At 34.7% G+C, this 24,840-nt stretch overlaps 3 protein-coding genes across 6 annotated transcripts; all 3 read left to right on the top strand.

The window, feature by feature from the left end:
• The first annotated feature begins 18 nt into the window (after window positions 1-18).
• Window positions 19-9,679, top strand: LOC100648706 (2-acylglycerol O-acyltransferase 1). Of its 2 annotated transcripts, XM_048405380.1 has the most exons (7): window positions 19-263; window positions 356-1,228; window positions 5,320-5,611; window positions 6,243-6,517; window positions 6,916-7,102; window positions 7,767-7,966; window positions 8,194-9,679. In XM_048405380.1, the coding sequence occupies exons 3-7, from the start codon at window positions 5,385-5,387 to the stop codon at window positions 8,349-8,351; spliced, it is 1,047 nt and encodes a 348-aa protein (XP_048261337.1). In that variant the 5' UTR covers window positions 19-263; window positions 356-1,228; window positions 5,320-5,384; the 3' UTR covers window positions 8,352-9,679. The 2 variants fall into 2 exon arrangements, with proteins under 2 accessions (XP_048261337.1, XP_003395135.2); XM_003395087.4 differs by lacking the exon at window positions 356-1,228 and having other exon boundaries at window positions 20-263.
• Window positions 9,680-11,382: 1,703 nt separating this feature from the next.
• Window positions 11,383-16,059, top strand: LOC125384597 (2-acylglycerol O-acyltransferase 1-like). Its single transcript, XM_003395086.4, has 6 exons — window positions 11,383-11,614; window positions 12,496-12,788; window positions 13,399-13,673; window positions 14,686-14,872; window positions 15,116-15,315; window positions 15,440-16,059. The coding sequence occupies exons 2-6, from the start codon at window positions 12,562-12,564 to the stop codon at window positions 15,595-15,597; spliced, it is 1,047 nt and encodes a 348-aa protein (XP_003395134.2). The 5' UTR covers window positions 11,383-11,614; window positions 12,496-12,561; the 3' UTR covers window positions 15,598-16,059.
• A 2,066-nt stretch (window positions 16,060-18,125) lies between these two features.
• Window positions 18,126-22,578, top strand: LOC125384598 (2-acylglycerol O-acyltransferase 1-like). Of its 3 annotated transcripts, XM_012308194.3 has the most exons (7): window positions 18,126-18,311; window positions 18,398-18,452; window positions 19,190-19,482; window positions 19,998-20,272; window positions 21,264-21,450; window positions 21,694-21,893; window positions 22,061-22,578. In XM_012308194.3, exons 3-7 carry the CDS (start codon window positions 19,256-19,258, stop codon window positions 22,216-22,218), a joined length of 1,047 nt encoding a protein of 348 aa, XP_012163584.2. In that variant the 5' UTR covers window positions 18,126-18,311; window positions 18,398-18,452; window positions 19,190-19,255; the 3' UTR covers window positions 22,219-22,578. The 3 variants fall into 3 exon arrangements, with proteins under 3 accessions (XP_012163584.2, XP_048261336.1, XP_003395133.2); XM_048405379.1 differs by lacking the exon at window positions 18,398-18,452 and having other exon boundaries at window positions 19,193-19,482; XM_003395085.4 differs by lacking the exon at window positions 18,398-18,452 and having other exon boundaries at window positions 18,127-18,311.
• Window positions 22,579-24,840: the final 2,262 nt, after the last annotated feature.

A 24,840-nucleotide genomic window follows, 5' to 3' on the forward strand; every position in this document is an offset into this window, starting at 1 on the left:
TGCGTTTACACTCGCGGCGCTCAGCCAGTGTACAACGTGACGCCGAGCCGAGCATTTCGTCGCGTACATTCACCTTCTTACATTCGTCCTGCTCAGCTCATCTTAACTGTGCTCCCGTTGTGAAAGTTTCGACTCAAAACGAACACTGTCAAACGAAATCAGAGTGCGACGAGACTGTGCCAATACAGGAAATCGCCGGCTCCGCAAATAGAAAGAGACTATTTGGCGGTCACTGCTAGATCTTAGTAGGAAACGACACTCACGTACGTCTTTTGGCTATCTATATTTGTGATTCAGTGAGACGGATGATTTTACGTCTTCTTTCAGATTTATTGATTTTTTTCTGTTTCAATAGTGAAAAGGTTCAGAAAAGATACGATTGACACAAAGCGAGAGTGATCGATGCAGAGGTTTTTATTTAAAAAAAAAAAACTGCGAGTGATTTTGAAGTTTAATAGAATAGAATCAGGATGCTTCTAAATATACAAATACATCGGTGTATGTTGTCATAAGGGTCTGGAAATTTATGACAGAATCTTTTGAGTAACACGGTGTCATTCACGGTTTCCTATCGTCGTGTGGATCTTGAGAGGATGATTGATGAATTTTCTACATTTCCAATAAGCGTGTCATATACGAGATGTTTGATTTATGAGTAGTAAAAAATTCAATGGCGAGTTTTGTATTTGACGAATATATGTTACTTTTATTTTAATGAATGACGATGGTGTTGGAAAATTAGTTATTGGAGAAAAGTTAGAATCTGAAGTTGATACTTTTGAGTATCAATGTATCAATAATTAACTAAGTCTGCTGAGTCTTCTTTCAACTTCGTTAATTTTTTGAATTGTATGTGAAGTATATAAGTGGGCATGAATGATGAACTACGAGACTTTTGTGATGTAATACATTCTGATTATATCAGAGAATGGTGATAATGTTCTGAAGTTGATTAGTGGAGAAAAATTTTAAATGAACAGTGGACGCTTTTGATTAATTTTAACGTCGACGGAAGTGATTTTGATGAGTGCAGCAACTTTTCAAGCGAGCTAGCATGAGACTAGGTCGTGTCATTTGTTGGAGATTTCACGTCGTCGTTTGTTAATGATTCTGATTACTTCCTCATTGCCGTGTGGATAGGTATAAAGGATAGTTGAGCATCAAGAAAATTACTGTACGAGAATTCTATAAAATTCTCTGTACCCACTTGTCAAAATAAAGAATATCGGTAAATAAAATTTCTCGCTCTTAAAGTTGTTCTTTCCGGAAAATGTAATTCACCATCTTATAATACATTCATATCGTTGATCCGAATTTATGTCATTTAAAAAAATATGATTTCTAATGTACTTTCTTCGTGTAATTATACATTTTGTCAAATTATCTTAATTGCTTTGCTTTCTGTATGTCTCTTAATCTACACATAGACAAATACTTGACAATTTCTTCGAATTTAACAATTTAGGAACTATCTACTGTTGTGAAATATCTAATATATGTCTAACAATCATCCAGCGATGTCAATACACCTCGTTAAAAATTAGTTGTTTCTCCCCGTATTTATATGCATTTCAAAATTCAAGAAACTTTTGAGATAAAATAGCTGAGGAAATCTTGTTAATTTCTTAGATACACGACTCAGTGATTATACTGGTAAATACCTCCACTTCTTTTTGTACAATTCCATTCTCTATTCGATACATTCTTCATTATCTCAGCTCTATTCTTTGTTCGATGAATCGTACAGACAATCAAGTGGACTCTAGACAAGTTGTGAACATGTTGATCATTCCTTAAGAAGTAGGAAGCAAGTCTGAGTAATGAATTCTTGTAATTTCTTTTCGAACCAATAAATATCGCTTGACCAACAATCCTTGAAAGTTAAGCTCTATTTGAATTTCAGACGAGTAACGACTGCACGAGTGAATGTTGACGTTTGATCGAATATACGAGTGGCATGAAAATATTTGGAAAACCATTGCCCTGGTTTCATTTAATTTCTAACAAGATACCCGAGCGCGTAAACAAAAGTATTGGTGTTTTAAGTAGGAACTTTATCTCTTGAATTGATCATCCGAAGATTATTATAGTAGCACCGATCTAAAGATATAGAAACTCTGAGATGAGATGGATATTTATAAAAAATATGACGAAGTGGTCTAAGAAAATTAGTTTGCGATGGCTAGAAATTACATATTTATCGCAACATCACGACAGTAAAAAAAAGAAACCTTATCGAATCATTTTCAATGATCATCGTTCTATAATCTAATCGTATGTGAGAAAAAAATAAACAAAGGTCTATAACAATGTGTTCTTATATAATTCTTGATATTCTGTAATTCAGTGATTCTCAATTCCACGAAATCTTTAGACACGCAACGTTTTGTATCATCCGAATAAATAATATTTAGTATTTGTATTTACTTATGTAAGAAATGTAAGAAATGCGCAGAGAAGATTTGAAAATAATATAACAAAATAGAAAGGGATAGTTCAACACGTATGTTCTTCTCACACGCCAGTCGAAGATATCTTCCGTTTTTTCGTTGACCCCACGATCCACTCGCACACACACATAGAGTCGTCCCTGCTAGGAACTGAAGTGTCGCGTCGCAGCTCGACATCAGCATCGGCATCGGCATCGGCATCGGCATCGACATCACCAATTCCAACACTCCTTGCACTTTTGCCGTGGTTATATTCCATTCCTGCATTTATTTATGATGAGCTTTATGATGAGCTCACCTCCAAATTTGAAAATTGTTAATGTCAACGTTAAGTCAATGAGCGTTTTAAATATAGCTACATACTTTGGCACATTAAGGATTTCAATTTTGAATTAAGTGCTGGGATTATTTAAAGAGATATTATCGTGACAAAGAAAATTTTAATCTCTAATCCATTCATTTACCATCAGGTCACGCATTTTGCTCTCAACACAACAGTTAGACACTGGTTCAAACTGCTCAATGCTGTTTATTACTATACTACTATACACGATATTGAGTGACGAATCGTCAGGTGATCATAATTGGATTAAATATGATTTTTATGCAACGCCAATTGCTATCAACATTAAAGTAGAAATCGATAATTAGCGACCCTTAGTCGATGAATATTGATATGTTAAGATCGATCAAAGATTGAACGTAATCTGATCGTGGTAATTCCATGCACTGCAAGAGAAAGAGTCTTCATATATTATGTAGATTATTTCGTATCGGTATAATGATTTCCGGAAGAAAAAACGTATGAGTCTCTGAGAAGTCACGAAACCAAACTGATTGATTCTATTTTTGTCTATTTTCCAATTCCATTGCCCAGTAGTTACTAACCAGAACTTGCCAGAAAATACATAAACCACGGAAGCTGAGTAGCGCACCGAAACTGCAAAGTGAATTTTAAAAACTAACATTTATGATATCGTCATTTTTCTGACTTTGTAAGTTATGAAATTGAACTGTGTATCTTCTGAATAGTTCATGTGTCACCTTTTTATAGAGAAGCAAAATTACTTGTTGATTAGCATTATTAAACTGCACGTGGCATATATATCGTATATCTTGGTGTTTAACTAATCCTGACGAACTTTGTTCTTCAGGTGCTTGTATCGTCTGTTCTGTGTGATGAGGATCAAACTAAAAATTTCATATTATAATGTTATTTGTATTATAGAAAACTTTAATTATTAGATTCATTCAAGGAAAGCAAAATATTTGTAAAAATCTGGGACAATATTTAACTTTTCAATTACCTATTTATATTCACCTGTATATTACGTTCGCTATTAAAGAAAAATCTATCGTGAAAGAACACATCAGGTGCATGATAACTTCGTAAAATTTATATTCCAATAAAAATCACTTAACTGACTTCGTTAAAGAAAATGTGAGTAATTCTAATCGATAAAACACAAGAACATTGAAAGTATGATAATGACTACATTATAACATATGTCATTACATAATAAATGTATAATTTAATACGAATTACATAATGGCAGTGCTATAAATGAATAATATGTCGATTTTATAATGGAATGGAGAAACAAATTATGAGAACAGATTTTATTAGCTGTGTTTTAATAAGGTGCTTCGAGATAGAATAAGATATTCTTACTTCTGAATGTGTTTAGTTAGTTAAAGTTATGCGAAGGCTTTCCTATCATTTGTCATTGAAAATTAACCAGAAGCTATTATCTCACATTTTGTAATCGGTATTATTACAATCGATCTTATGCTCGATTCTTTACAATCCAAACTTTAAATGAACTTCAATTGCTTTCACGTTCCATAAAGTAATCGGAACATTTAGAAAGTAAAAAAGGATGCTCTAGTTATAGCGAACGATTCGTGCAACCGCAGGAAGCCTCTTTTGTTTCTATGCTCCTTAACTTTCATAAGCTAGCATTAACAAAACTAAAGTCGAAATATTTTCTAAACTAATCGGTTTTAGACAATCAATAGCTTCTATTTTCCATATTTTTGTTTTTGCAGAATATTCCAAAGAACTTGATAATTCATTTTAAATTTACATCGTTGCACTTACGAAAAAATTGAAATTGTAAAAAAGAAATAGGTTCCCTATATCATTTATCTCCCTCCCTCCCAAACATTCTTATTTAACTTCAGTGAAACAAAAGATACGATTTGTTTGAGTTGTATAAATCATTCACACTATAGAATCGACCTACATCGAAACAATGGAAGGAGACATACTTACTCCACTCTAACGAGTCGATTCTATTTCTTTTCTCGTGCGTAGCTCTTATAAATAATCTAATTGCACTACTCGAAGAGCACGCGAATAATGTGCGGTTATCTCGACAAGGGCACATACCCCCTTAATTTTTCTCCTGTCTAGCGTGAAATTCACTCGTTTGAGTACCGTTAGAACCCATGTCGGCTACGGACCAACCGGAGAAGAATGGTTTCGGGCGTAAAATTTGATGATGATGCTAGTCTGCCACAGGAACTCGAGGTCAATGACTTTCTAAATATGACTCTATGCCGGACAACTGCGTTAATATTACTTATGCACGATTATGTCCATCGTGGACTGAATTTCCATTTTTGAAGTGTTGCGATGACAACCTGACACATCCGTTTCATTATTTTATCATTTGGATATACATACATGTAATCATTTCTATTCATTTTACGAATACGATTCTCTTTCAAATCTTTAATCATCGTTCCTTTTTACTTGTATTCATCTCCAATTCTTTCGTTTCCACTTGGTTCGTATTTGTTGTACAATTTGATAACTTGATATGACGATTTATAATAACAATATTACGAATTGGTTTATTATTAGCGGGCTCAAAGGAGAATCGCTGAATTGATGCTACTGTAAAAAGAGGAGGAACTCAGAGAGAAACGATGGAGATTCTGGGAGTGAAATTCGCTCCGTTAAACGTTCCATTAAACCGAAGATTAGAAACGCTCTCAGCCGCGCTTTGGATCCTAATTTTCGCATTTGGAAACTTCGCGGGATATATTCTCACCGCCTATTTTCTTTTCTTTACCCAAACCATGCGCTACTTCATATTGCTTTACTTCGTCTGGATGTATTACGATTGGAACAATTTCGATGTAGGCGAAATACGGTAAGTTCGACATTCATTTACTTACTTATTTATTTATTTATTTATTTATTTATTTTATTTGCAAGTTTCAGCCCTATGTTACAAAATGAACAAAAGAAACTACATTTTTAAACGTAGAAGTAAAAGAATAAATACGGAAAATAATGTAATATAATAACTTGTTAAGAGTTACATTACTGCAAAACTTGTCTATGAACATGTAGAAAGAACCAAAGAAGAATTTGTGTTGGCTAGAGATACCATTACATGTCTGCGACATCTTTTAGAAATTCGAATATTTATATTAAGATTTCACCATTTGATGAATATGATTTAGATAACAAATCGATAATATTCCTTCTCGTTACATAAACGAGTAGATAAGGAGCGAAACGCGACTTGATACGTACATGAACGAGAATTACAGAAAGAATTGATTAAAATCAATTTCATAAATAGAATAAACTTTTTATTTGTTTGATTAGATAAAATTTGATTTATATTAAAGATTCATAGTAATAAATTTATCCATAATATATGCTGTTCTTGAGCGAACTGTTTGTAATGAAAATTTCATTTGAATATTGAACCCATTTATTTATATAATAATCGGCGGAGATGTGACTTAACGAGTTGGATTTCTGTACTACAGGCTAAAATTCCTGCGGTGGATTAGGAGCTGCGCGTGGAGCCGATACTTCTGTAACTACTTTCCTATAAAATTAGTGAAAACCACTGACTTGGATCCGAACAAGTTGTATTTATTCTGTTGTTTTCCGCATGGGATCCTATCGTCAGGAATTTATGGCGCATTCGGAACAGACATCATCGGCTGTAGAGAACTTTTCCCGGGTGTCGAATTTAGAGTCGTTGTACTGAACCAACACTTTAAAGCGCCGCTTTTCCGCGAGTATTGTCGCGCTAATTGTACGTATCATTTATTACATTTTATTTGACCATCATATATAAATAGCTGGTGCAGCTACATATCTCATGTAACAAAAAGACGTAGGGTAAATGATACTTCATCATTGAAATGTTTTAGACTGTTTTTATGATGTACCTAGTATACAAATATTAATATATGCATATACTATTGTCGGATAATTTCTGTTATTTGTTAAATAACAAAATATTAAATCACTGTAGCAAGCAATAATATATAGCACCGATATTCTTTCTTTATCTGCAGAAACATTTCTTAAATCGTCATTCCACGAAATGTAGTAGATTTCTTTTTGAATTTATCCGGCTTCTGTAATTTTATATTTTTATAATTTTATACTTTGTCACTAATAATTTACTATGGTTTAATTAAAATGCAGGCGCTCTTGGAAGCAGTTCAGAAACCTTGACACAGCAACTATCAACGAGACCTTCGCCACCATACACCGGAAAGGCGACAGTTCTGATCGTCGGTGGAGCGGCAGAAGCATTCGAATGTAAGCCGGGCACTTATCGCATCCTAATAAAAAGGAGGAAAGGCTTCGTAAAGCTCGCGCTGAAAAATGGGTTAGAATTATCATTGTTTTCGTTGATTCGAATCATAAGCTCATGAGAACATGAAACGATGGAAACCTTGTTTGTTTGAATGTTGAAACCCTACGCAAATGTAATTGCCCCTGCATAAAGCATACTCGCCTTTAACCTTTATCTTATTAACATTTTTATCAGTATGCATAAATTGAGTCTCGACGAAACGAATCGCTAATTCACAATGAAATTAACCCTCAACTGACATCGGCGGATTAAAATAGATAATTTTACTTTATATTCTATGGTTCGCGTGATAGATGTCATTAACGAACCTTATCGCATAAAGTAAAAGACTACGATAAAGACTCAATAAAATCCATTGTACAATTGTGCATCACGATTCCAATTTTGTGATCGTTAAACTGCCGATTTTTATGCAAATTCCTATTTTTATAAATCTAATCAAACAACTACATAGAAATTTATTTCATCCACTGTATGTTATATTTTTGGTATCTTGTATATTTTTGTACATTGTGTGACACTGCACATTTTTGCAACTTTAAATTCTCTCTAAACGCATAGAAATACGCGGTACAATGATAAGCACTATGACTCAACAATAGACTGAGCGTTTCAGGGTTAACCACGGTATTGTAATTACAATATCGTTGAAACTCATGGAATTCGTATGTTTCAGAAACCCTCTGGTTCCTGTCTGTTCATTCGGAGAAACGGACATTTACGATCAATTGACATGGCCAGAAGGCTCATACATGAAGAGACTACAGGAGTTCATTCGTAAGAAAATCGGAATAGCGCCGATTCTACTGGTTGGTCGAGGATTCTTCCAATACACTTTTGGTCTTATCCCTCGACGGAAGCCAATTACTGTTGTTGGTAAGTATTGAAAGCTGAGAAATATCTAATAAGATATTTATAAGATAGATTATAGATATATTTATAAGATAGATTAGATTTATAAGATAAGATTTCTATAATACAATAACCCTTCAAGAAATATAATTTTACGGAGGAGACTGTTATTTGGAATACGTTTGAAAATTTTTATTTTCTCATAGAGAAAATTCCAAGCCCCTTTAACGCTACGTAATTTTTTTTCTCAGTCGGTAGTCCGATGGAGTTACCAAAGATAGAAGAACCAACGAGAGAACAAGTCGAGGAATATCACGAGAAATTCGTCAAGCACCTGGTGAACTTTTTCGAGAGCGAGAAACACAAGTACATCGAGAAGGCGGATTCGGTGCATCTTGAGTTCGTATAGTGATATCACGAAATAATGATCATTTATAACGGACCCACGCAGTGATTGTTCGAAGGACCAAGAAATTGCTCAAGTATAAACGTACAACGTGTATTTATGTATTAAATAAGTTTTAAGATGTGAAATAATTGAGCAGAGAATGGACAATTGTTAGGCGATGTAGTCAATTCAATAATTACGTGTCTTAAGAACTTTGCATAGAAAAGAACCAATAGAGTTATGATATCATGAATACGGACCGAAGAGCTATACAGTATGCCCAGTTTAAATGTACGCACGTTACTATACCTCCAATTGTTAGAAATATGAATAAACTTTTGTATGAAGGTTTTATTGTCGAAGAAAACTTTCCAAATTTTGTTTAATCTATTTCTTTGAATCCATAGCTTAATTCATCATCCAATGAAATAACTTTTTGAAATAACGTACGAAAAGTACGTTTGCATTTTTAATAGTTGAAGAAACAATAGCATTCAGATGTATGTATTTAAACTGAACATATTCCATATACAATTATACTTTTTCCATATGTAATTATACTTTTACATAGGAACATATATATTTCATGTGATGCGGTTGTTAAGAATTTTTAGGATCTCGTGCTGCCGAAGCAGAATATTGTAGATATTACATTCGTAAGCAACATAAATTGATTTACTTGTCACGCATTTTTCCACCCTGTTAGGGTTTTAAGTTTGAATCAGAAGATGTTAAATACGTTCTTAGCGAGCACTTCTCTTCAATGATTGCTTGTACGAAATCAGGGATTTTAAGTATCATTGATACTACAATAATTGTACATATGCATAAAGCAAATAACAGAGAATGTAAATTAGAATAGTTACTATGTACTCTGTGCATGCGATTTGGTAACAAACCTATAGTATCTACTTTTTTGTAATTTGCATAGAACCTTACGTGACCTCTAAAATGCCCTATTTATTTAGACTTCTAGGAAGATATACATAAATGCAATAGAAATATGCGTTTGCACGAGGTCATAAATAATCACACGCGTAGCATGCAAGCCTCGTATTTGTCAATAGGCGCAAAATAACTGAGATCTTTCTCAGTATGGCTGATAAACATATGTACAAACATATTTGTTGATAAAATGAAATGGACCATTTTTTGTATATATAGCAACCTTGTTACAAACAAAACTGAGTCTTTTTTAAAAAGCATCTATTGTTAGAAATTGTTAAAAAGATTCATACAAATTGTTATGCACTACAATGCGTTATGCACTATAATGTGCACGTCCTTGATTCAGTGGTTAAATTAATTGGAGCTGTCGCGATGATAATACAGTAAATACGAATAATTAATCGAGGTATATTTTTCTTTTGGTATCGGTGCACTCTAATAGCTGCACACCTTTCCCTTTCGTCCGATTCTTATCCTTTTCCTTATATATATATATGTAGTATCTAAATGGGTCTTAGAGGAAAGGACAAGTAATGATGTTTTGATTTAATAAATGATATTCGAAGCAACGAAATGATTACAATGCTGTCGTACGTCTTATTCTCATAGGCGGCGTTCGATTTCCCGATTCACACTCTCCGGCTTCTACACTCGCTCGCTCTCGCTTCTCAACTCACACTCTGCACACCTTTTGCATCCGTCCTCTCCGGCTTCTCAACTAACTCTCCCCTTAGCGTCTCTTTGCCTTTTTCCGTCCTTCGTAACACGTGTCCCGAAACGCCCGTGGCCAGGGTCACGTAGGCCCTTTCCACGAAAACTGTCCACTTAAAAAGACCCAACGACACATTGATGTACCGACGATGCCGCAGCTCTTACAACTCTGTTTACGGTTCGGCCGATACCTTAGGCCTTTTGGCCCCGATACTACATATATATATATATATATATATATATATATATATATATATATATATACAGATCGTGCAATGTATTGCCTCAACAGAAGCATTGTTTGTTACTCATCTGGTACACAAGACGAGGAGTTTGTCCTTTTCACTGGAGATATGGAAGGGAAAAAAGGGAAAGATATGGAGTACTATTATCTTATTGATAAAGATATTTTTATTATACAGAATCCTAAAATTGGTGCCTTACTTCTAAACAATTATTTTTGTTTAATTGGTGTCTTTGAATAATTATGCCGTTAAAATTTGACGTTGCAAGACACTCTTATGAGGAAATTACTAATGGAAAATATTTCCTATTAAATATTCTGCAGAAATTTGCATGGAGAATTTTATGGAACATTTGGTTACAGAACATTGGGGAGATTTCACCAGATTGCTACAATAACAAGTATGAGTAACAACACTACAGTACAGATGAAGCTTGGAAGTTTCTATTCGTCAGAAAGTGGAATCGTAATCCATAAAGATCGTAATCCATATACGTATTCCTTCTTAATTCAGCATGTTTAACTTTTCCTGTTTCGTTTCTTCTTCTTAATTTGATTAAAAAATTCATACTCGCGCTAATGCAAAAATTGATACCGCTGTTATTAGGCTAAGAGATCCCTCTCTCTCTCTTTTTGTATTTCTTTTTTGAAAAATTCAACCACGCATAAATATTCACATTTTGCAGAGATTTACTATACCTATTAATTATCATAATAAGTATTACACTTTTAATACTTCCAACACTTTTATCTATCACGTAGATAAACATTGCGAGCACTCTCCCATCCACAAATGCCGATAAATGTATAAACATTCTCGGTCCAATTATCATAAATATGAAAGCTAAACCTAGTAATTGTTAAAGTTCCTTCCTTAACCCTTCCGTCCATAGTGTGTTTCAGACGCCCATTATTCACCCTTTGCAACTACCACCGCCCAGTCGTTCGACCAACTGGATCAACGGATTATCGATCGATCGGATCGATCAGAACTAAACTGCATCAAACTAGCTGGCATCAATTTTCAACATTTCATTCTTACAGAGGAAGAAAGGCGGAGCCTTCTCCTTTCTCGTCATTGATTCACCCCGTTCAAGAAATGCTGCTTGGCTGCCGAAAAACACGTGATTGCGTTCACGAACTCTTGCACACGCCCCTCAGAGAACACAGTGTGACGCCGAACCGCGTATTTCGTCACGAGCATTTATCTTCTCTCCTTCCTGTCCTGTGTTCGTTATTTCAACCGTGTTCTCGCGCTGGAAGTTTGTCTCCAATATTGGAACGTACCATAACTGTGTCGTGAACGGAAATCGCCGACTTCCCAAATAGACAGAGGCTATTTGGCAGTCACTGATAAATCGTGCTAGGAAACTACACTCAGGTACATTCCTTCATGATCTAGTTTTTAGATTCGGTGGAACGGAGAACTTCACGTTTTCTTGTCGTTTCATTGACTTTTTCAAATAGATTCAGACAAAATGTGATTTGGGCAGACGAAGAGATTTTTTGATTCAAAGAAACTGTGAGTAACTTTGATCATTAACATAAAGGAATTCGGATACCTCTAAATATTAAAATACCTTGGTAACTTGTAAGCATTAAAATACATTGGTGTGACTGTAGTTGTTTTTCATGACAACAAAAAAGAAAAAGAATAAAATCTTGCATCGCCCATAATGTTCGCCAGACATAGTACCGTGTGATTATTTTTTGGATTTGCGACTTTATGTAATAACGCGAGGGAAACGTTATGACGACATTCAAGACATTCGGATGGTTGACGATGGATCTTCAAAGACGTTACATAAATTGAGGTGCAAAGATTATCCGATGCATTAGCTAGCAATGCAATTCACTATATCATCGCAGAAGGAAAGTGATTCAAATAAAGTAAATCATTTTCCTCAAAACAATGCCTCTGATCTGTCGTTGCAAAAGTTCGGAACTACAGATTTTGTTATTTGTGATAGCAATGACGAAATATGGAAATTGACGTCTTCATACCGCTTATTTTAGACATTTGATCATTCGTTGGTGATAACGATCCGTTTCATTATTTTATCATTTGGATATACATACATGTAATCATTTCTATTAATTTTACGAATACGATTCTCTTTCAAATTTTTAATCATCGTTCGTTTTTACTTCTTTTCATCTCCAATTCTTTCGTTTCCACTTGTTTCGTATTTGGTGTACAATTTGATAATAACTTGATATGACGATTTATAATAACAATATTACGAATTCGTTTATTATTAGCGGGCCCAAAGGAGAATCGACTAATTGATACCACCGTAAAAAAGAGGAGGAACTCAGAAAGAAACGATGGAGATTCTGGGAGTGAAATTCGCTCCGTTAAACGTTCCATTAAATAGACGATTAGAAACGCTCTCAGTCGCGCTTTGGATCCTAATTTGCGTATTTGGATATTTCGCAGCATATATATTCACCGCCTATTTTCTTTTCTTCACCCAAACCATGCGCTACTTCATATTCCTTTACTTCGTCTGGATGTTTTACGATTGGAACAAGTTCGATGTAGGCAAAATACGGTAAGTTCGAAACATTTAATTATTTATTTATTTATTTTGTTTGCAAGTTTCAGCCCTATGTTACAAAATGAACAAAAGGAACTATTTTTAAACGTAGAAGTAAAAGAATAAATACAGAAAATAATGTAATATAATAACTTGTTAAGAGTTACATTACTGCAAAACTTGTCTATGAACATGTAGAAAGAACCAAAAAAGAATTTGTGTTGGCTAGAGATACCATTACATGTCTGCAACATCTTTTAGAAATTCTAAATTTATATTAAGATCTTACCATTTGATGAATATGATTTAAATAACAAATCGATAATATTCCTTCTCGTTACATAAACGAGTAAATAAGGAGCGAAACGCGACTTGATACGTACATAAACGAGAATTACAGAAAGAATTGATTAAAATCAATTTCATAAATAGAATAAACTTTTTATTTGTTTGATTAGATAAAATTTGATTTATATTAAAGATTCATAGTAATAAATTTATCCATAATATATGCTGTTCTTGAGTGAAATGTTTGTAATGAAAATTTCATTCGAATATTGAACCCATTTATTTATATAATCATCGCCGGAGATGTGACTTAACGAGTTGGATTTCTGTACTACAGGCGAAAACTCCAGCAGTGGATTAGAAGCTGCGCGTGGAACCGATACTTTTGTAACTACTTTCCTATAAAATTAGTGAAAACCACGGATTTGGATCCGAACAAGTCGTATTTATTCTGTAGTTTCCCGCATGGGGTCCTATCGTCAGGAGTTTATGGTGCATTCGCAACAGATATCATTGGCTGTAGTGAACTTTTCCCGGGTCTTGAATTTAGAGTCGTCATACTTGAACAACTTTTTAAGTCGCCGCTTTTCCGCGAGTATTGTCGCGCCAACTGTACGTATTATTTATTACTTTTTATTTGACCATGTAATGCATGTACGTTTACGGTATTATTCATATGTATTGAGACATTTTGTTTCATTAACCGTATTTGAATTTCACCAAAGCATACATGTGATTAATTAACTAATAATTTAGCAAACTGTATTCATTATCTTTCATAGAATCAATAGATAACAAATTTTCATTAAATATTTGTTATATAAGGTACACATTTGCTACATTTACATTTACATAAAAATACCTCTTTTTGGAATGAACAGATGAAAAATTCATTTTACTTAGTAATATACATATATATTTTCTATTTGTTCTATATATCTACACAATACTGCATGGCTCTACTGTTTAAATATCGTTGCTTGGATTTACATTCACAACCTGTCTGTCAATTCAGAAGGAACTTCTCCATCTGATTTACAATTCAGAAATTAAAGAATCCGGAAGGAAGAAGCTTGCCAAGTAACAATATGGTTTTTACATGTTTTAATTATTTCTAACGTTAATTTTACTATTGGATATTGCATCCTAAATCGAATCATAACATTATTCAATAAGAAGGGTACAATCATTGCACTATATTTTGCAAATACATCTCGTCTGAGACATGTAAATATCTGTTGTTTTTTAATGACGATCATTTCTGAACGCGATGTGTATTTTTTCCAATCTATGCAAAGAAGTGATCGCCAGCGGTATAAATTAGCTCTAGCTTAAGAAACATATTTTATAAGCGAAATACTTTGAACTGTTTGTGCAATGTACCTACTATACAACTGTTGATGCGCTTACTTTATTGCTGCATAATTTCTGTTAATGAAATTGACAAAGTCATGAAATACGAAGTTCATGTTCCTAACATTTCTTAAATCGTTATATCAACTTTTCAACGATTGCTTTTTCGTTGTTGACATCTCTAATTTTACATCTCTGCTATTTCGCTACTAAATAACTATTGTGATTTAACCATTTAATTATGACTCATTTAAAATCGGTAAATAAATAGGCGCTCTTGCTAGCAGTCCAGAGTGCATAAAACAACAACTATCGACGAAACCTTTTCCACCGTATACCGGAAAGGTGACAGTTCTGATCCCCGGCGGAGCGGCAGAAGCTTTCGAATGTAAACCGGGCACTTATCGTGTCCTGATAAAACGGAGAAAAGGCTTCGTAAAGCTCGCGCTGCAAAATGGGTCGGTATAATCTTTCTTTTCGTTCACTCGAATCTTAATGTTATGAGAACTTAAAACAATAGAAATCTCGTCTCTTTGGACGTCGTGCCCGTACACAAATCTGACTTAGTGTGCATGAAGTATAGTCACTTGTACATTATTGCAATTGTTACTTCCCTATAGAGTCACAAACATTAGCGGTTTAATCAAGAGCATCTGTCACTTAAAAATCGAAGTGACACTCGCGGAATTCGTTTGTTTCAGAAACCCTCTGGTTCCTGTCTGTTCATTCGGAGAAACGGATATTTACGATCAACTGACCTGGCCAGATGGCTCGTACATGAAGAGACTACAGGATTTCATTCGTAAGAAAATCGGTATGGCGCCGGTTGTACCGGTTGGTCGAGGATTCTTCCAATACACTTTCGGTCTTATCCCTCGACGGAGGCCAATTACTGTCGTTGGTAAGTACTCAAATTTATAATTTTAGGGAGGAGACTTTGGTATTTGGAATACGTTTGAAAATTTTTATTTTCTCATAGAGGAAACTCCAAGCTTCTTTAATGTTAATTAATTATTTTTTCTCAGTCGGTAGTCCGATGGAGTTACCAAAGATAGAAGAACCAACGAGAGAACAAGTCGAGGAATATCACGAGAAATTCGTCAAGCACCTGGTGAACTTTTTCGAGAGCGAGAAACACAAGTACATCGAGAAGGCGGATTCGGTGCATCTTGAGTTCGTATAGTGATATCACGAAATAATGATCATTTATAACGGATCCACGCAGTGATTGTTCGAAGTACCAAGAAATTGCTCAAGTATAAACGTACAACGTATATTTCTGTATTAAATAAGTTTTTTGATGTGAAATAGTTCAGCAGAGAATGGACAATTGTTAGGCGATGTAGTCAATTCAATAATTACGTGTCTTAAGAACTTTGCATAGAAAAGAACCAATAGAGTTATGGTATCATGGATAAGGACCGAAGAGCTATGCAGTATGCCCAGTTTAAATGTACGCACGTTACTATACCTCCAATTGTTAGAAATATGAATAAACTTTTGTATAAAGGTTTTATTGTCGAAGAAAACTTTCCAAATTTTGTTTAATCTATTTCTTTGAATCCATAGCTTAATTCATCATCCAATGAAATAACTTTTATACGAAAAGTACGTTTGCATTTTTAATAGTTGAAGAAACGATAGCATTCAGATGTATGTATTTAAACTGAACATATTCCATATACAATCATACTTTTTCCATATGTAATTATACTTTTACATAGGAACATATATATTTCATGAGATGCGGTTGTTAAGAATTTTTAGGATCTCGTGCTGCCGAAGCAGAATATTGTAGATATTACATTCGTAAGCAACATAAATTGATTTATTTTTCACGCATTTTTCCATCCTGTTAGGATTTTAAGTTCGAATCAGAAGATGTTAAATACGTTCTTAGCGAGCACTTCTCTTCGATGATTGCTTGTACAAAATCAGGGAATTTAAGTATCATTGATACTACAATAATTGTACATATGCATAAAGCAGATAGCAGAGAATGTAAATTAGAATAGTTACTATGTACTCTGTGCATGCGATTTGGTAACAAACGTGTAGTATCTACTTTTTTGTAATTTGCATAGACCTCTAAAATGCTCTATTTCTTTAGGCTTCTAGGAAGATATACATAAATGCAATAGAGATATGCGTTTGCACGAGGTCATAAATAATCACACGTGTAGCATGCAAGCCTCGTATTTGTCAATAGGCGCAATATAACTGAGATCTTTTTCAGTATGACTGATAAACATATGTACAAATATATTTGTTGACAAAATGAAATGGTACATTTTTTATATATATAGCAACCCTCATTACAAACAAAACTGAATTTTTTTTAGAAAAGATCTATTGTTAGAAATTGTTAAAAAGATTCATACAAATTATTATGCACTACAATGCGTTATAGTATGTGTACGTTCACGATTCAATGATTAAATTAATTGGTGCTGTCACGATGATAATACAGTAAATACAAATAATTAATCAAGGTAAACTTTTCTTTTGGTATCTTTCTTTTTTTTATATGTATATATATATATATATATATATATATATAAATTGTGCAATAAACATATTGCCTGAGTAGATGAATTGTTTGATACGCTTCTGGTACACGCGACGAGGAGTTTGACCTTTTCACTGGAGATATGGAAGGAAAAAAAAAGGGAAAGATATGGAGTACTATTATCTTATTGACAAAGATATTTTTATTATACAGAATCCAAAAATTGGAGCTTTACTTCTGAACAATCATTTTTGTTTAATTAGTGTCTTTGAATAATTATGCCGTTAGCATACACTCTTATGAGGCAATTTCCTATTAAATTTCCTATTAAATATTCTGCAAAAATTTGCATGGAGAATTTTATGGAACATTTGATTACAGAACATTGGGGAGATTTCACCAGATTGCTACAACAAGTATGAGTAACAACACTACAGTACAGATGAAGCTTGGAAGTTTCTATTCATCAGAAAGTGGAATGTCTAAAGATCATAATCCATATACGTATTCCTTCTTAATTCAGCATGTTTAACATTTCCTGTTTCGTTTCTTCTTCTTAATTTGATTAAAAAATTCATACTCTCGCTAATGCAAAAATTGATACCGCTGTTATTAGGCTAAGAGATCCCCCTCACTCTTTTTGTATTTCTTTTTTGAAAAATTCAACCAGGCATAAATATTCACATTTTGCAGAGATTTACTATACCTATTAATTATCATAATAAGTATTACACTTTTAATACTTCCGACATTTTTATCTATCACGTAGTTAAACATTGCGAGCACTCTCCCATCCACAAATGCCGATAAATGTATAAACATTCTCGATCCACTTATCATAAATATGAAAGCTAAACCTAGTAATTGTTAAAGCTCTTTCCTTAACCCTTCCGTCCATAGTGTGTTTCAGACGCCCATTATTCACCCCTTGCAACTACCACCACCCAGTCGTTCGATCAGCTGAATCCACGAACTGTCGATTGATCGAATCAATTAGGACTAAACTGCATCAGACTAGCTGGCATCAATTTTCAACATTTCATTCCTACAGAGGAAGAAAGGCGGAGCCTTCTCCTTTTTCGTCATTGATTCACCCCGTTCAAGAAATGCTGCTTGGCTACCGAAAAACACGTGATTGCGTTCGCGAACTCTTGCACACGCCCCTCAGAGAACACAGTGTGACGCTGAGCCGCGTATTTCGTCACGAGCATTTATCTTCTTTCCTTCCTGTCCTGTGTTCGTTATTGCAACCGTGTTCTCGCGGTGGAAGTCTGTCTCCAATATCGGAACGTATCATAACTGTGTCGTGAACGGAAATCGCAAACTTCCCAAATAGACAGAGGCTACTTGGCAGTCACTGATAAATCGTGCTAGGAAACTACACTCAGGTACATTCCTTCATAAGCTAGCTTTTAGATTCGGTGGAACGGAGAACCTTACGTCTTCTTGCCGTTTCATTGACTTTTTCAAATAGATTCAGACAAAATGTGATTTGGGCAGACGAAGAGATTTTTTGATTCAAGGAAACTGTGAGTAACTTTGATCATTAACATAAAGGAATTCGGATACCTCTAAATATTAAAATACCTTGGTAACTTGTAAGCATTAAAATACATGGGTGCGGCTGTAGCTGTTTTTCATGACAACAAAAAAGAAAAAGAATAAAATCTTGCATCACCCATCATGTTCGCCAGACATGGTACCGTGTGATTATTTTTTGGATTTGCGACTTTATGTAATAATGCGAGGAAAACGTTATGGCGACATTCAAGACATTCGGATCGTTGACGATGGATCTTCAAAGACATATAAAAAGAGGTGCAAAGATTATCCCATGCATTAGCTAGCAATGCAATTCACTGTATCATCGCAGAAGGAAAGTGATTCAAATAAAGTAAAACATTTTCCTCAAAACAATGCCTCTGACCTGTCGTTGCAAAAGTTCGGAACTACAGATTCTGTTATTTTTGATAGCAATGTCGAAATATGGAAATTGATGTCTTCATACCGCTTGTTTTAGACATTTGATCGTTCGTTGGCGATAAAGATCCGTTTCATTATTTTATCATTTGGATATACATGCATGTAATCGTTTCTATTAATTTTACGAATACGATTCTCTTTCAAATCTTTAATCATCGTTCGTTTTTATTTGTTTTCATCTCTAATTCTTTCGTTTCCACTTAGGTCGTATTTGTTGCACAATTTTATAATAACTTGACATGACGATTTATAATAACGATAGTACGAATTGGTTTATTATTAGCGGGCCCAAAGGAGAATCGCCGACTTGATACCACCGTAAAAAAGAGGAGGAACTCAGAAAGAAACGATGGAGATTCTGGGAGTGAAATTCGCTCCTTTAAACGTTCCATTAAATCGACTATTAGAAACGCTCTCAGCCACGCTTTTGATCCTAATTTTCGGACTTGGATACTTCCTGGGATATTTTCTCGCTGCTTACTTTCTTTTCTTCACCCAAACTATGCGCTACTTCGTATTACTTTACTTCGTCTGGATGTATTACGATTGGAATAAATTCGATCTAGGCAAAATACGGCAAGTTCAAAACATTCATTTATTTATTTATTTATTTCATTTGCCAGGTTCAGCCCTATGTTACAAAATGAACAAACAGACCTACATTTTAGGCGGAGAAGTGAAGGAATAAATACAGAAAATAATGTAATATAATAATTAGTTAAAAGTTACATTACTGCAAAGCTTGTCAATGAACATGTAGAAAGAACCAAAGAAGAATTCGTGTTGACTAGAGATACCATTACATGTCTGCGACATATTTTAGAAATTCTAAATTTATATTAAGATCTTACCGTTTGATAAATGTGATTTAGATAACAAATCGGTAATATTCCTTCTCGTTACATAAACAACTAAATAAGGAATGAAATGCGACTTGATAAGAACGTTGAATAAGAATCATAGAAAAATTTATTTAAATCATTTCCCGAACGAACTGTTTATAATGAAAATTTCATTTAAATATTGAACCCGTTTATTTATATAATCATCGGCGGAGATGTGATTTAACGAGTTGGATTTCTGTACTTCAGGCGAAAATTCATGGGGTGGATTAGGAGCTGCGCGTGGAACCGATACTTTTGTAACTACTTTCCTATAAAAATAGTGAAGACTACTGATTTGGATCCGAACAAGTTGTATTTATTCTGTAGTTTCCCGCATGGGATCCTATCGTCAGGAGTTTATGGTGCATTCATAACAGATATCGTTGGCTGTAGAGAACTTTTCCCCGGTCTCGAATTTAGAGTCGTCATACTTGAACAATTCCATCAGTCGCCGTTTTTCCGCGAGTTTTATCGCGTCATCTGTACGTATTATTTATTCCTTTTTATTTGACCATGTAATGCATGTACGTTTACGCTATTATTCATATGTATTGAGACATTTTGTTTCATTAACCGTATTTGAATTTCACCAAAGCATACATGTGATTAATTAACTAATAATTTAACAAACAGTATTCATTATCTTTCATAGAATCAATAGATTACAAATTTTCATTAAATATTGAGAAACATAGCAATAATGTTTCTCACTATTTGTTACATAAGGTACACATTTGCTACATTTACATTTAAATATAAATACCTCTTTTTGGAATGAGCAATTTGGAATGAAAAATTTATTTTACTTAGTAATATACACATAAACTTGTTATATTCACAACCTATCTATCAATTAAGAAGGAACTTCTTCGTCTGATTTACAATTCAGAAATTAAAGATTCCGGAAGGAAGAAGCTTGCCAAGTAACAATATGGTTTTTATATGTTTTAATTATTTCTAACGTTAATTTTACTATTGGATATTGCATCCTAAATCGAATCATAACATTATTCAATACGAAGGGTAAAATCATTGCACTATATTTTGCAAATACATGTCTCGTCTGAGACATGTAAATATCTGTTGTTTTTTAATGACGATCATTTCTGAACGCGATGTGTATTTTTTCGAATCTGTGCAAAAAAATGATGGCCAGCGGTATAAATTAGCTCCAGCGTAAGAAACATATTTTATAAGTGAAATACTTTGAACTGTTTGTGCAATGTACCTACTTTACAACTGTTAATTCGCATACTTTATTGCTGCATAATTTCTGTTAATGAAATTGACAAAGTCATAAAACACGAAGTTCAAGTTCCTAACATTTCTTAAATCGTTATATTATGTAACTTTTCAACGATTTCTTTTTCGTTGTTGACTTCTCTTATTTTACATCTCGGCTATTTTGCTACTAAATAACTATTGTGATTTAACCATTTAATTATGACTCATTTAAAATCGGTAAATGAATAGACACCCTTGCTAGCAGTCCAGAGTGCATAAAACAACACCTATCGACGAGACCGTCGCCACCGTACACCGGAAGGGCGATAGTTCTGATACCTGGTGGTGCAGCAGAAGCATTGGAATGTAAGCCGGGCATTTACCGCATCCTGATAAAAAGGAGAAAAGGCTTCGTAAAGCTCGCGCTGCAAAATGGGTCGGTATAATCCTTCTTTTCGTTCACTCGAAACTTAATGTCATGAGAACTTAAAACGGTAGAAAGCTCGTCTCTTTGAACATCGTGCCGATACATAAATCTGATTTAGCGTAAATGAAGTATAGTCACTTGTACATTATTGCAATTGTTACTTCCCTATAGAGTCACAAACATTAACGGTTTAATCAAGAGCATCTGTCACTTAAAAATCGAAGTGAGACTCGAGGAATTCGTTTGTTTCAGAAACCCTCTGGTTCCTGTCTGTTCATTCGGAGAAACGGACATTTTCGATCAATTGACCTGCCCCGATGGCTCGTACATGAAGAGACTACAGGAGTTCATTCGTAAGAAAATCAGTATACCGCCGATTCTACTGGTTGGTCGAGGATTCTTCCAATACATTTTCGGTTTTATCCCTCGACGGAAGCCAATTACTGTCGTTGGTAAATGTTCAAAGCTGAGAAATATCTAGCTCTATAATAAATAATCTTTCGAGAAATATAATTTTACGGAAGAGACTTTGGTGTTTGGAATACGTTTGAAAATTTTTATTTTCTCATAGAGACAATTCCAAGCTTCTTTGATGTTAATTAATTTTTTTTTTTCTCAGTCGGCAGTCCGATGGAGTTACCAAAGATAGAGGAACCAACGAGAGAACAAATCGAGGAATATCACGAGAAATTCATTAAGCACCTGGAGAAGTTTTTCGAGAATGAAAAACACAAGTACATCGAGAACGCGGATTCGGTGCACCTTGAATTCGTATAGTGATACCACTAAATAACGATCATTTATAACTGACCTTGGCAATTATTGTTCAAAGGATCAAGGAACTGCTCAATTGCTTATACTTATACGGACTTCTGGGAACTTATATATAAAAGTGATAGAAATAAGCGATTAAATGGGGTGGTAAATAATAATCACGTGTATATCATACAAGCCTTTTTTCTTTCAATGAGCGAAAAATGGATGAATTCTGTCGCAGTATGGTTGACTCTGTACAAACATTTGTTGATATCGTGTAATTGTACATTGCTTGTATATATATAGTAATTTTTGTTAACAAGGAAACTAGATGTTCTGAATAAGGTGTTAAAAGTTATTAAAAAAATTCGCACAAATTTATATGCATTAATTTAATTTTATTAAATCCATAATCTGACTAATTCTAAGGTCGATACCACTGTCCCTTATTAGCCTTAAAGATCCTTGTCGAACTTCGTATTTCTTTCTCGAAAAACTCAACCACGCAATAATGTTCACATCTTGCAGAAAATGACTTCACCTACTAATTATCATTATAAGTATTAAACTATTAATACTTCCTACATTTGTATCTATCATGTATATAAACATTCAAAATTTTACTTAGTCTACTTATCATAAATATGGCATCTAAATCTAGTAATCGTTAAAATCCTTTTCCTAACTCTTCTGTCCATAGCTTGTTGTACACGCCCATTATTCACCCTTCACTACCTGGACCGTCCAGTCATCCCTTCAGCTAGATTCATGGATTATCGATCCAGAGAAGGTCAATACCAAACCGCATCAAACGAGACAGCATCAACTTTCTTCAGCGCGTTCCTGGAGAGAAAAAACGACGGACGCTTTCCCTTTTTTTGACATTGATTCCGCTGAGAGGATGCCTGTGTCACGACCGGCATACTTCAAATCCGATGGACCGATGATGGAGATAGAGATGTGGCGGCCTTAGCGACAATGTATATCGCCGAAGTGCCTAATGAGTCATCTGTATCCTAACGGTCCTTCCACCGAATGTCCTAGAAGTGTGACAACGGTCACGTACGCCTACAGGGTAGTGGGGATATTGAGGGATGACAAACAAAGAAGAAACAGATGTTACCGAAAGTCAAATTGTAAGAGCTTCAGTCTTGGAAAGTCACGGCTGGAGCTCAGAACAAAATCGCAGTCAGTGTAAATTCAGAATACAAGAAATAAATTCTCTTGTTTTTTTTTGTTACCTTAATTTTTTTCTTTTCGTTCGAGCCTCCTGCTTTTTATTTTACGTGACACCTGCGTGGCTACCGAGATTCATGAGATCACATTCGCAACCTCTTACATACGGCGCTTATGCGTTGGACAACGTCACGCTGCTACGCTGACCAACGCGACCCGCCAGCATTTCGTCGTGAACATTCACTTTGCTCGGATCATCTCAACCGTATTATCGTGTCGTAAGTTTGGCTTCGAAACGAACAGTCTTAGACGATATCCAGAGCGCGATCAGATTGTGTCAAAATCGGAAATCCCTGACCCCGCAAATAGAAAAAGTCTATTTGGCAATCTCTGATAAATCGTGCTAGGAAACGACACTCACATACGTCTCTCGAATGTCTATCTTTGTCATTCGGAGAAGCGAGGAATCTTATGTTTTCTTCCCGTTTCATTGACATTTTTGTTTCAATAGCAAGAAGGTAGAGAGAAAACGTAATTGAGAAGAGTTACAGAGAGTTGCATGAAAAATATTCAACTTATCTGTAATTATCAAAATGTAAAATGTCTGTAAGTAAATTTTCTCGCGCATTAAAATCGTCTAGAAAGTTTCATACTTTGTTGCATGTTATATTCATATAACTGATGTGACTTTACACTAAAGTGATTTGAAAAGGATTATTTCTACGTGTCTTCTTAATGCGATTAAAAAATTTTTCCGAAGTATTTGAATTGCTTCTTTCTCAGTATATTTCTTACTCAACACGTAGACAAATTCTTAACGACTTCCTCAAATTTATGGATTTACGAACTATCTACTGTTTGGAAAAATCTAATATACGTCTGTACCCTTTATGTAAATTCGAGCTATCGCGGAGAGACGCGATCGCGAGAAAACGCGTCAACGGGAGTCGTAAATTCCCGTTACGATTGTAATAATCACAACACGAATAGTTCGATCCCCTTATTTCGGTTAGGATAATAGGGGTGGTTGTTGTAGTATAACACTGCGATTCACAGGGTTATAAAAATGTATATTTCCAACACTTTATACACTCACACAAATTAGTAACACCGTTGATTAAGATACAGGTGACGAAGAAAAGGATCATTCGTAGATGAGAGAATTCGTGTATATGTTGACTTTGATTGACCAGCTAGACACTTTGAGAGCCGTAGGAACTTTCGGACCTGTAGGCACTGTGGGAGCTATAGTGTAGTATCGTGGACAAAAGGCCTAAGATATCGGCCGAATCGTAAACAATGTCGCGAGAGCCGCGGCATCGTCGGGTACATCAATGTGTCGTCGGTCCTTTCAAGTGAACAGTTTCGTGGAAAAGGCCTGCGTAACCTTGGCCACGGGCGTTTTCGGGACACGTGCGCGATAGGGCGGGAAAAGACAAAGAGATGCTAAAGGAGTGTTAGTCGAGA

The sequence above is a fragment of the Bombus terrestris genome, chromosome 4 (genome assembly GCF_910591885.1).
Source record: "Bombus terrestris chromosome 4, iyBomTerr1.2, whole genome shotgun sequence".
Lineage (NCBI taxonomy): Eukaryota > Metazoa > Arthropoda > Insecta > Hymenoptera > Apidae > Bombus > Bombus terrestris.